The 13,461-nt window shown below is 31.6% G+C and overlaps 1 protein-coding gene across 4 annotated transcripts in view; it reads right to left on the bottom strand.

The window, feature by feature from the left end:
• Nucleotides 1-1,051: 1,051 nt before the first annotated feature.
• Nucleotides 1,052-13,461, bottom strand: part of PPP1R12A (protein phosphatase 1 regulatory subunit 12A) — a 122,202-nt gene continuing 109,792 nt past the window's right edge. For all 4 annotated transcript variants that reach the window (XM_037513934.2, XM_054696188.1, XM_037513935.2 and 1 more), the window contains 5 exons: nucleotides 12,865-13,000; nucleotides 10,912-11,016; nucleotides 8,425-8,472; nucleotides 5,140-5,190; nucleotides 1,052-2,669 (listed from right to left, as the gene is read on the bottom strand). In XM_037513934.2, coding sequence (XP_037369831.1) covers nucleotides 2,583-2,669; nucleotides 5,140-5,190; nucleotides 8,425-8,472; nucleotides 10,912-11,016; nucleotides 12,865-13,000 — 427 coding nt within the window. In that variant the 3' untranslated portion in view covers nucleotides 1,052-2,582. The remainder of the gene's footprint in view (nucleotides 2,670-5,139; nucleotides 5,191-8,424; nucleotides 8,473-10,911; nucleotides 11,017-12,864; nucleotides 13,001-13,461) is intronic.

The raw sequence follows: 13,461 nt of genomic DNA, 5'->3' as shown, positions 1-13,461 counted from the left end.
ACAAGAGTGTTAGTAGATTGTGGGTAAACCTTGGAAAAATCTAGGTTGGAGAATGAGTTGATATTTAACCAACATGAAAAATATATATATATATATATACATACATATATATATATATAATCATCTACATTTGCAGTTAAGAAAAAGCACAAGTTAAAAAAATGTTTACATAAATGAAATATCATGCTAACTCATTATTTACCCAACTTACAAAAAAACTAGTTCTCAGATTCTGCATACAGACAGCTTTATGTAAAATATATAAACATTTGTCCAAATTGTTACACAGATTGCATAAATATGGCAATTAAGATTGCATTTACAGATGTGCATGTACAATGTTGTGCAAATTATCACAATATTACAATTTCAAAAATTATTCAAATTTGAATCCAAGTAAAGCAATTAGTGAAAAAATACCCATGCAGAATTTAAATATCTCAGAACAAAATTTAAAATGTTTTCAGTAAAAGTTCACACATTTAAAATAGTTTTATTCATTTTATTTGTATATGTCAAAATACATTTTTATTTCCAAAATAGTGGGTTTTGCAACTAGTTTCATGCAGAAACAAGGTCTGCTCAATACTACCAATAAAATCAATAGAGCACAGTAGCTGTTCAGTTTTAGATACAAAGAATAAATAACCTAAATACAAAACACTAAAATATTAGAAACATGTATTTAATCATTCTTCACAGGCATCCAAACTTCACAAATATAATCCTTAGCATGCCTAACTGTTGCGCAACCAGAACATGTTGCAGTCATTCAAACTGATCAATTATCTGTATATTTTATGTCCATATAAGACCATGGAAATTCTCTATATTCAGACCCACCATTCACACAGCTCAAATATAACCAAAAATAAAGTTCCCACAACTATCTTTGTACCTTTAAAAATCAAGAATCCTGAGCTTGGTAGTAAGAGCATAACCTTATATCTTCATAAAACCAATCAAGAGAGAGGACTTAAAATCCTGCTTTACCAAAACACCCTTTCCCAATCCCAAAGTAATTGAAAATAGGCAGTAGAACACAATGACCTTTTAAAATGTAGGGGTACAAATTCACATTTAATATAGTATACAATACAATCAATAATACAATTAGCTACTATAAGCTTTACAATGTACAATTTATTTAAATGGCTGAACTGTTCAGTGGTTAAGGAGACAGTTATGTGCCAGAAAGATGTAATTTTTTTTGCATGGTTTAATGAAAATATAAAAGGCATTTTGTCCAAATAAAAGCCGTGTTCACTATGGACTTGATTTTTCTTTTTTTTTTTCCCTATTTTTTTTTTAAAAGGCCACTGAAATGTATAAAATGATCTGAACATGATGATGGTATCAAAGTCAATGGCAACAACCATGCCCACATGGCAACAACAGTGCATTTAACATCAACTCACGGGTTAAAGTCTGCAAATGATTTCATAGCATTACTTTGGCTAGCACAACAGTTTTAGACAGCACTCAGATAAATATAGGTATGTGAAATGTGAAGCAATCATCTTATGCAACTTTAATTATGGTTAAATACTATCAAATGAAAACCGGAAATAAAAGTACTTTACAGTAGAAAACTTTTGTAAAGATAGGACTCCACATAATGTGTTATTTTTAAAGTCTATATCACCTTGTTAGCAAATTTTGTTTTTAACACTATTATGGAGTAGCCTACTTTGCATTAACAGACATTTGAAATAATAGTCAAGCATGCCATGTAGTCTTCTAAAAATCAAAACAGTACACTTATTTATATATACAGCATTCACTCAGTACCTGCTAAATGGTGTGAAGATTACAGAATCTAACATGTTATATACTACAATAGTAAAAAACAAACAAAAACAAAAAAAGTGTCCAATGAGGGCAGAAAATGGGACTTAAAAGAATCTAATCTCAGCTGACTTTAAAGCATTCATATAAGAAATAAATGCATATTGCACGAACAGTGAAAGCAAATGTTCCACCAAGCAGTTCAGTTCCAGGTGGGAGACAATACAGCACTAGCCTAATACATGAAAACGGTCTTAGGAAAGCAAGTGTTGCTTTTTTTTCTGGGGAAAAAAAAAAAATTGTGAAACCAGAAAGGTCTGCCACATGAAGAGTTAGAAGGAAAAATACAAACCCAAAACTTAGATGTAAAGCAAAAAAAATTAAATATCAAAAATCTGGAAACTGTGGCACATCAAAAAAAGTTGGATAACTGTCTTCTGTGAGAGCTGAAGGTTTTTGTTGACACAAAATACTTATGTACAACTAAGGCTTACTGGTTAAATATCTGAGGCATATCTGGCCTTGAACACTTTCCTTATATGCTGGAGCTGTAAACAAGTTTTCTCAGTCATTAAAAAAAATCTTCTCAGCAGCTACGTTAACATGAAACAATGGTCTTGATACAAGAAAAAAAATCAGAAAATCAAAACAAATCCTAGATAAGAGGGCATTTGGATTTGGCAGGATATCCAAAAAAGACAGACTCCACGGATTCTTTCCAGACTTCCACTGACTGTCCATTATGGTCCATTATGTTACTAATATGTGCAATTCCATTACTTGCTGCTTTTTTTTTATTTGGAAAGTTTGCTTATAACTCTGATCAAGGCCCCATTTTCATCTTTTAGCCTCTGGTTGTCTGCTTTTAGGTCTGGTAACATCTATGAAGGGAAAAACAGAAATAAAAGCTTCATTTCAATTAAAAGATAAATTACTCTTAATAAACGTTATATTTTCACCACAAGACACATGAACAAGCTTTGTCAGTTATCTATATTACTAGTGAGTAAACATGTATAAGGAAGGAAAAAAATCCTAGTTTGTGAAACTAATTAGTTTAATACATGATGAACGAAAGGTTTAATCTTCCAAATTTATCAATTGAAATGTAAAAATCACTTGGTATTATGAGTCACAAGCACACTGTATTAGAACAGCCAAGAAAATGGAGCCCGCTTTTGTTAGGATAGGCTCTTACGGGGAATTCCTTTAAGAGTTTCTATTAGCATTTAAACCAAGGGCTTTTTATTTACATCAGAGCTCAAATCATAACTTTCACTATTATTCCAGTCTATTTAGTAAAGTTTTCAGAGAGTTAAGCTTGTTCTAAATTATTAAAATTCTTAAAGGATCCACCTATAGCACTAAGTTTAAGTGCATAGTAAGATGTCTGATCCTAGAAAGGTGCTCATTAAATGGTAACAAAGCAATTACTATGATTAGAACAGTATAATTTATAAGTCAAAGTAGTAAAAAACCTACCCTTACATCATAAACACAGAGTAAATCAATCTTCTGTTTTACAGACAAATTAAAAGAGTGAGTGAAACATTGCAAGTTTACTGGATTTTCTACTTATAATGATTTATATTACATATGCTGCCAGATTTGAAAGGAAATGGGATGGTTTATATTTTAGACATTAAAACATACTTTCCAAGGTATTTAGTCCTCTTTCCTCAGCTTTCAAAATGTATTATCGAATAGATAAAAGTACAACTTCTACTTGTAAAACTACCCAAAGCAAAATCTTTATGACAAGTTTAATTTTATGTGGAACCAATCAATTCTTACCTGTGTTCAGAATGTATGGGAATAAAATATAGTAATCTGAAGCTTATATATTATGATACTTCTGTAATGGAGAATTAAATAAATATTAACTAAGATGATTCTGACTGAAAATGACATTATTTTGAAAAATGTAATGCATGCTTAATCTTTAGTTTCAACACATATTAATGATGTGTGGAATACATGTATACTGTTTACAACGTTCTTCTAGCAAAGAATTTTAGTCACATTGTTTTTTTTTTAAAATAAATTTTATTTTTATATTCCCCATACAATTGCAATCCCCGTCATGTTTTTTTAAGTGCCAAATTTTAAATGTAGAATCAAAAATGTGCATGAGCTTTGCAAAAGTGCTGACAAGTATTTTATTTAAATCCCTAAATTCCTTCCCTAAGTTTATTCTAGTTTATCAATTGCAATATACAATTAGTGTTTTCTAACATTCTGAGAAGCCATGCATATTTAAATAATTATATGATAAGCTCCAGACACAATGGCATTAATTTGTAAAAGTGAGCTCAAGACACGCTTACTAATTCAAAAACACCTGCCTGGCTCTACCAAGAAGAAATGATGAAACTAAATTATAGGTTCACAGACTGCAGTTGACTATAGAACCCTGAGCGCTTGGCTACCACTCTTGTCAAGGCCCTATTCTCAGTCAGCAGTCGCTCATTTAACTCTCTCAGAGTTTGAATTTGCTTTATTTGGTGGTGGTTCTGCAGGAATTGGAACATAAAGAAATAGAAAATAAAAAATAAGAAAATGGAAAAGAACAACAATAATAATGTAAAAATCACAGATAATAAAGAAAAAATTAAGTCTTAAATATTGCATGACATTTATAAAAGTAAACAGTATAGTCCTAAAATTTCATAACAAAATAACTAAGGAAACAAAATGCAAAAAAAAATTAGTCTTCAAAGACTCTCAATAATAATGTTCTAATAAGAAACTAAGTAGTTCAATAATGAAACACCTTAAATATTGAAATTCTAATTCTATGGGCATAATTTCCTATGTGTCAGTTCATTAACTCATCATGTGAGATAATGGAAGATAATGTAAGATAATAGAATAAGAAGTAATCAATTAACTATGCTTTCTTTTTTGCCTGCAAAGAGTTCTCCAACATTCAAAACAAATAGTTAATTTCCACAGGTTAACACAGAGTTTGATAAAAGGAAGCTCCTCTGGTCTACATCTCTAATGTCCTGTATTTCAAAGGAGCAATTTGTATGAGTCCCCCTCTACCATTTATTCTGCAAGAAACAAAATACATACAGACATGAATAAATAATAAATCCCAAATCTTAAAGAGATTACTGTGTAAGTTCTTCTATACCTGAGCAACGAAAATGTTATAAAAATTGATTAACAAAAAGATCTGAATTTTATATCTAACTTAACTTAAAACCTGAATGTAAGAAGAAAGAGGCACAATATATAGATGATTCACTAATTGCATAATAAGCTTTGGAAAGGATGAAAGTGAATGACTATAAAATGTGAATTCATTAAAGGCACTATCGCTTACAAATAGCATGGTTTACTCACTTTGAGCTCTTCTTCCATTTCAGATATTCTTCTTTCTAGAGCTCTTCGTTCCTAAATCAATTTCAGGTACCAATATTAGTCACATAATCATTACAGACTTACGTTTGCTTCTAAATTGTGAAATAGTGACACTTTAGAATAAACATTAAATCAGGAGAAGTGTAGAAAAAAGATGTGATGTCAGTGATGTGTACAGAGCTTTCTGAAATTTGAGAGAAATAAATATGAAGAGAATAATTATTATTACTTTCTATCAGGTTTAAAGTTTTGACTTTCTTGTAATGAGATGCCACATAACATGTTCAAACTAATTTTTTATCTCATATGAAAGGATACAGTAAAACCAGTACTTAAGATCGAGGGTTGTATAGAAAAGAGGAAAAAAAAAAAAAAACCAACTCACACAAAGATGCAATTATTCTACAGTGACAGAAGCAGAATAGCAAGAAGCAAACATGCCTAAAATATGTATACTTTTAAATTTCAAAAGGATCTTAGAGAAGTTCATCTCTTCTACTCTCTCTCTTTTTTTTTTTTTGGCCAGCCAGCCATCTACTCAAAATCTTTACTAGAAGTTATTTATCCAATTGACTTTACTGTTTTATACTTAGTTGATACTGTGTGTAGCATTAATGCAGTGAATCTAATGAAGAAGCAACTGCAGCATTTATTTTAAACGATCTTGTTTCAGAGTGACAGGCAAAGGCAACATACATTATTGCAGTGTACTGTTTTGTTCTCTCTGAAATAATAAGCATTCTATGGTGTTATGCAAAAAGCAAGCAGCAGTAATTAATGTGCTGTAAAACTTTGGTTAGGTCATACCGCCCAGAAGATACTGACTCTTGCCGGTCACCTTTCAGATACAAATCATTTAAATTTAGTTTAATCACACTGAAACTATTTCCATGACATTCTTTCCCAGATTAATTATTAATGTTGATATTTAGTAGAGCAGTACATTTATTGTAAATATTAATGTTTTTAGAGTTGTGATTTTAAAAAAAAGATGGCATCCTACTCAGACTTGAAATACCACATACTTTTTTATTGATTAAACAATACTTAAACAATATTCAAACAATTATTAAACCAAACACTATTAAATAGACAAAAATGTTATTTTCCATAAACAGAACTCTCCCCCAGTTCATATTGCCAAGACAAATTCATAAAAACCACTATATTTCTCAAAATACACATATAGTGTCATATTTGATCCTAACTTGGTAAAATATTTGAAATAGTGTATTTCCTCCACCTGAGCGGTAACCTCCCCACCAGTCTTAATTTTATTAGGTACCATCAAGATTTTAATTAATGTTAAAGCAAAACAGAACACTGTACCAAATTGCTTGATCTTATCCCCCAATGAAATTGACCACTGTGAAGTTGTAATTTACTATCTTTGATAACCTTATTAACATTAAAAAACATGGGCAAGAGAAAATCATGTAAACGGCTTAGCCCAGTGCCTCAATGGTACGTAAGAGTGTTGAATAAATGTTAGCAGTTATTAATATACAATGACTACTATAATATGTGTTAAATTGAGATGAGTTAGCTACTTTGTAATTTGTATTTGAACAGGCAGAAAAAAGAGAAAGTCAGGTGAGAATATCAGAATACCAACATGTGAGGATCGGGTATGTATAAGCCTAGATTAAAAAAAAAAAGAATAGAAATCAAAGTAACAAGTCCTCTATATATAGGATAATGGATGATTTTATTCCTCTTTTGCTAAAATTTCATTAATAAGCTATACTACTTTAACAAGAAGTATTATTCTTTAAAAAGTGTCATTTTAAAATAATTATTGTTTTGATTAAGTATATTGTTATCTTATGTCTTTCATTCAAGCATTCGCATGGGTAACAGAGAAATGATATTTTAACTATTTCTGCATATCTTTGACATAAAATTTAATACAGATTTACTCTTTAATCTAGAGACCAGAGCTACCAAAATATCATTTGTTCTCTGGTTGAAACCTTGCAAGTCTAGCTAGCCACCCCACTCATTTGTACTGCAGACAGTATTGCAGCACTTTTCTTTTAACTTTGGATCATCTACACTCTCAACTGCTCAGACTAAAATTATGAAGTAATTCCTGTGGCAACTGCCAGACTCCTGAGTAGCAGTAATAACACGTTAATATATCACAGCCAATAAAAATATGACAGAAATAAGTAAAGTGGCAAAGAATTTTTATCAATTTTTTTGTTTAAAATATTCTATTTGAAAAGCAAATTTAAAGTATCATTAAATTAACTTTAATGAAAGTTTGAAGCACAATTCTCTTTAAAACCTTATTTCAAGAATGAAAACATTTTTATTTCACTAGGACTTAAACTAAGTGTCTTAAACTAAGTGACTTAAACTATAAGATTAAAATGTTTAAGGGGACCTCCCTGATGGCACAAGGGGTTAAGACGTGGCACTATGAAGCTATCCGCAGCCACTGTAGCAAGAACTCGATCCCGGGCCAGGGAGGTGATCCACATGGTACAGAGATCATTCCTGATTTGCCCCCTGCTCCCCTCAGCAGTGTGTTTCAGTCAGACTGCCTGTTCTGCTTCTCTCTCTGTCTCTGGTGAATCATCTCACCCCCCACACCTCTGGCATGTACCCCAGTTCTTGTATGCATAAATAAATAAATCTTTAAAAAAAAATGTTTTAAGTAGGGTCTCACTGGTGGCCTAGGGGTTAAGTCTTAGTGCTATCACCAATAGGGCCTAAGATTGATCCTTGGCCAGGAGCTAACCCACATGGCTCAGCAGACAGTTCCCATTTTGCCCACTGCTCCCCTCAGCAGTGTATTTCAGTAAATCTGCTTCATCTGCTCCCTACTCTTTCTCTGGGGAATCTGCTTACCCACCCTGCACTTTTGGCCCACACTCCAGTTCTTTCACCAAAAAAAAAAAAAAAAAAAAAAAAAAAAGTTTTAAGTATATCACCATAGGAAGTCAAAGAGAGGGATAAATGGCATAAAAAAAATAATTAGATTCACTGCCACAATACGTACATTTCAGAATCAAGGCAAGATGTTTTTTTGAATCCATTAAGAGAGTAATATGGTATATTAAATCTTAAAATGTAATTTCATGCCTAGAATAACCTCATGGAATTCTATAAGGAAGCGAAGTCAGAAAATATCCATAATTAAATCAATAAAAATTAAACTAATTAAAAGTATCATCCATTAAAAAAAAACCCAAAGAAAAACAAAAAAATTCCTACACAAAAGGGGAAAGTGATTCCTTATTTAATAAGATGAACACTTACCCTTTTTTCCATTTCCAATAGTGACCTATCAGCATATCTTTCTTGTCTCTGTAATACAGTAAAATACATAAAAAGGATGTAAGTGCAATAGACATGGTAGGGAGGGTGCAGGACAAGAGGCTATCTCCTCTAGTGGTATTAAAGAAATCGTACTATTCAGGTAGAGTAATATATAGGCTTAAGTAAAGAAAAAGATAAAACAAGATTTATATCAAAATAATAAAAAATTAAAGGAATGCTTAGAAATAGAATTGTCTCCACAGTTCTCACAGTCTATATATCACTTTCCTTGGGTCTTTATACAACTTAGCTGAGTATTGTGGACCAAAACCAAAACAACCTAGTTTTCCCTCAGATGCTCAAGCTCCACCTTTACTCTATCACCAGGAGTGACTAATCTGAACAGTTAGATCCCAGAACTTTTGCTTGAATGTTTTTATTGCCCAGGTTGAGAGACTATCACGCAGCTAGACCAGTAAATTAACTTTTTTGTCCTCTCTCACAACTCTCTAAGCTATGTGCATGGGCACACACTCTCTTTTCCAACCATCTAGGCTCAAGAATTGGTAAGAAGTTTAATACTGACTGTCATTTAAAAGAAATCCTAGCTTAAATCAATTAGTTAAATTAACTAAAAATAGTTTTTCTTCCTCTGGTGAGTTCAGGTTTTCCATTTTTTCTGGTTCCTATACTATTAGTGGACAACATAAAGTTGATAAAATCCTGAGAATCAGGGAATGGAAAAAAATCAGGTGAAAGGAGTAACAGTAACCTTAAATGTTAAAGGATAAATATACTAAAGTTGAACAAAAAATTTATACCTATCGGTTTTACTCTTACATATTTATATATCCCTAAATTTTATAACATACAGTTTTTCCAACTAAGAAATTAACTTTGAATATTTATTCAATATCTTATACTCTGAATTACTGTCCCCATTAATTCAGTATATTGGGCACGCTACTTAGAATGCCTAGCAAGGCAGAAGCTGTCACATTTTAAAATTCAGCTGAGTGTTTCTGTAGCCATGATGGAGAGAACGAGAAATTGGTGCAAGACCCAAGTTAGCTTGCTATACATTGTCCAGTGTCCTACAAAATGGTCAACAACAGAACCATGGCCACTAACAGGATTGCCATTCCAGTGTACTAAGGATAAGCTAGCAAGTTTTAACTTGTGAGACTTCCCAAGTTTTTATAACATCTCATGATGAATTCTTATTCTGCCTTACTTCTCTGTCTTTATAATAAACCTTCATCAACTGATGGAATCTGAAGCACCTTCATAACCTCATAAGGTTAGCCTGATCTCTGGAACATTAGCACAGCCTCCACTGTGTATAAACAATTGCTTCACAACATATTAGTGAAGCAAAGGGACCTGACAACAAGTATGAGTTTAATCTAGACAATTAACTTTAAAAAATTATGTAAATAATGTGTAAAAGAATGACCAAAGAAAGTATACTGTATCATTTATAGAAATGAGATGCCATTTTAGATCAATGCTTTCAAATGGATTGTGAGTTGTACTTAAGAATTGTGTTTAGCCTATAGTCTCATGTTAAATAAGTTACAGCATTACAAATATAACTGATTATTTCAAATTCATTCCATTTCCATTTCTACATACTTAATTATATCATGCTAACTTAGCAATGCGGAATTCCAGCTTTAAATTAGGCTCTTGAGTCATATTGTCATGCCTGATTAGTCCCTAGAGACTTTAACTTAAAAATAGACCCTGTAAAAATCTCAAAGATGCACAACAGATAGTATTGCTCAAGATTCTTTGACCACAAAGCTTTTTTTTTTTTTTTAAATGGACAGGAGAAGGAGGTAAAGTGACTATTACTGTGTTCTACAACTCTTCCATGGATAAAGAGTTTGGGAAAGAATTCCTAGATCATACACACCCTAGATCATATGTATAAGTTTCAGTTCTGCTTGGCTGTCCCAATTTTCTTGTCTAAAATTGTCTCTTTTAGGCTGGAGCACAGAAGGAAGGTAAAAGGAGTTATGACTAAAATTATCTTCTAGAATGACTATAAAAATATTTTTTGAACAAGAAATATTCATAATGAATAAAATTATTACAAAGAAAAAAAAATAAAATTATTACAAAGAAATTTTAATAGCTTTAAGAAGATTTTGGACATGTCCTTTTAATGCCTTTGTATATCTGGTATACTGGAAACAAGTATTTAAATCTTTCATGTACCACAGCATAAATATTAAAAAGTTTAAAACTATTTTGACTTTCTATTATAAGGCAGTACTTTTGCATTTTTCATTTACCCTAGAAAAAAAGTAAATGAAGTCATGGGAAAGCTGTACAATTTTGTTTCTTTCTTATTTTTAAATAAGCCATTGTAAGTTACCATACTTATGTTTAGATCTAGTATGAGCAAACATTTTGATAATTTTTTTATAGAGGATAAATTACAATCATTACCTTCATAATAACAAAGAGAAAGGTACAAACCTGGGTGGCCTTTTCTAATTGCAATTTAAGATCTGTCAGTTCCATATTTGTATCATGTAGCTGTGCTTTCAGCTTTTCATTTTCTGTTAGTATTTGTTCATAAAGCTATAAAAATTAAGAGTAGAAAACAAATTATTTTTTGTTCTCCTAAAACCTTAAAGATTTCCCACTGGTTATTTTTGCAATATAAAACAGAAAGATTAATGTAACATTCTCTTTAATATAGCTACTGAAGGGTGCATTAAAAACACATTTTAATGCTTTATGGTTACAAGGCAGAAACTTCTGGCTTGAAGGTATGTTTGTTCCACATAAACTCTTAAAGATTAGTTTCAGCATTTAAAACTAAAGATTTCACTGAAAATTTTGACTTTTTAGTTTCTATTAAAATAACTCAGTTACCAGGTAAAGAGGAACCACTATCTGCTCATTAACTAGAGCTGTGTCTACGGAGTCACTGTGATCTTTACGTCTGTTATCTTTTCTGCCTATTGTCTCTCTTGAATTCCTAACACTGAGATGGATTTTTCAGTTGCATTTAGATTTGTATTATTTTACTAACATTTAATGGGAAGTGAAATAATTTTGAATACTTGAATCTAAAATTTTTTCCTTATCTCTACTCTCTTCACTAGAGGTGGCTACAATCATCTCTTATCTAGATTACTCTAATATTTGATTATTCTCCTGCCACCTAATCTGTTTTACATACAACAGTATGAATTAATTTTTCAAAATGACAATTTCATAATTTTCACAGGCCAACCATTCTACTAACTCCTGTATGTTAAAAACTTTTGGTTTCCCAATTTTCTTAGTATAAAGAGATTCTTTAAAATAGTGAAGTGTGTAGGTACTGTGTGCTCTGATCTCATCCTACACATCTATCTACAACCTCACATCACCATCCCCTCTGCTCTGCTAGCCATACTGAATATTTAATTACTTCAATGCATCAGGTAACCTTCTATCACCAAGTCTATGTGCTTGCAGTTCACTACATCTGGAATAATTTTTTCTCTCAGTTTAACCAGTTAATTATTCATCATTAACTGTTCTTTGTGAAAATTCACTTTCTTAGAAAATCCATCCTCCGGCCTCTCATTTACCTTTGCTGCATACTTTCATAAAAGTGTTTCTTCAGGATAACTGTTTCCATTTCTAAATTATACCCTCAATTGTATGAGAATATCTGTCTCTCCTATTATCTAGAAGAGGCCAAATGAGCAGGGACAATAGCTCTATTTCCATTATCCATCAAGAAACTCACTACTCAGCACAGGGGCATGTTCAGTTTTTCACTGAATGAATGAATATACCTTATTCATAATGTAAGCAGACTCCCACACCCACCTTCCTTAGCTTGCTGATCTGGCTTGTAAGAAAGTGGGCAATTCAAGTTGTGACAGAAATCTGGGGACATGCACAAATATTACAAGACTCCTTTTTCTCTTACAAACTTCATCAAGTTTATTCCAAGCTCACAACATGAAGAATCAGGGTAGAATCCTAGATTGTTGTGTTTCCAAGATTTCTTTATTATTTCTACTCTTTATAATAGCACTTGGGCTACCACAAGATTTTCAGTTACCTAGAAAAACTATACTCTCTTAAGAAAAAAAAGTCATGTTCTTTGCTTGGCTGCTTCCTATTAACAAATACAGTGTGTGTGTGTATACCCCACACTATTGAAGACCCCTTTTAAGCTCAATCACAGAACTGGTCTTAGACATTTAGTGTAAAATCCTGGATACTTTCCTCTTTCCTTTAAAGCATAAAATAGTAAATATAAAAAGTTACTTAATATTTTACTTAACCATTAATTGCTAAATTGCCAAATAAAGTAGGTTATTTCAAGACACTGATTTCATTAAGCTTCTATGAATATCCAAATAGAAATATCTCAACACAAAAGGTTATCATAAATTAAATATAATTAAATAAACCAAGTACCTTTTTAAAATCAGTTGAGTCATCCTTTTCTAGCCTGCTACTGTAAGGTTTTCTTTCTTCTAAATAACTGTATGATCCAGAGCGACCCAGCAAGGAATCATACCAATCACCAGTTGATGTGGAAGTGGTTTCATATCTTTAAAAGACAAACTTCAGTCAAAATCTTTATTATATGTATTTACAACTTACATTAACATGCATCCTAGTATATATTAATTTTATATTTTAAAACTGTAGGTTAATATACTCTATCATCTGTTATCGAATCAACTTTTGTGATACATAATAAATGGGGAATTATTTCTTCCCTTACTGCAAGAGTTTAATTAAATTCAGAAAAGGGAAATTTGCAAAATTTTGCTCTTCCTTCTACATTTGTAGTAGAGGCTGTATGATCATTTTAAAACATTTACTTTTCACTTGTTTTTTTCTCGTAAGTGAACCAATCACCAACCTTTTCTCCCCCCATATTAGTTTCAGAAACTTTATTAGTGTCCAGTATTATTTCTAAGTGTTTTGCTTGCTTAAATCGTCTGCAATGTAAATGTCTGATATTTGTCTTTATTATTCTGACTTGTTTTACTACACAATTACTTT

The sequence above is a fragment of the Talpa occidentalis genome, unplaced genomic scaffold, assembly GCF_014898055.3.
Source record: "Talpa occidentalis isolate TD23 unplaced genomic scaffold, MPIMG_talOcc4v2.1 talOcc4.16, whole genome shotgun sequence".
Classification (NCBI taxonomy): Eukaryota; Metazoa; Chordata; class Mammalia; order Eulipotyphla; family Talpidae; genus Talpa; species Talpa occidentalis.
The sequence above is the reverse complement of the archived record's forward strand: the minus strand, read 5'-3'. Positions and strand labels throughout refer to the sequence as shown.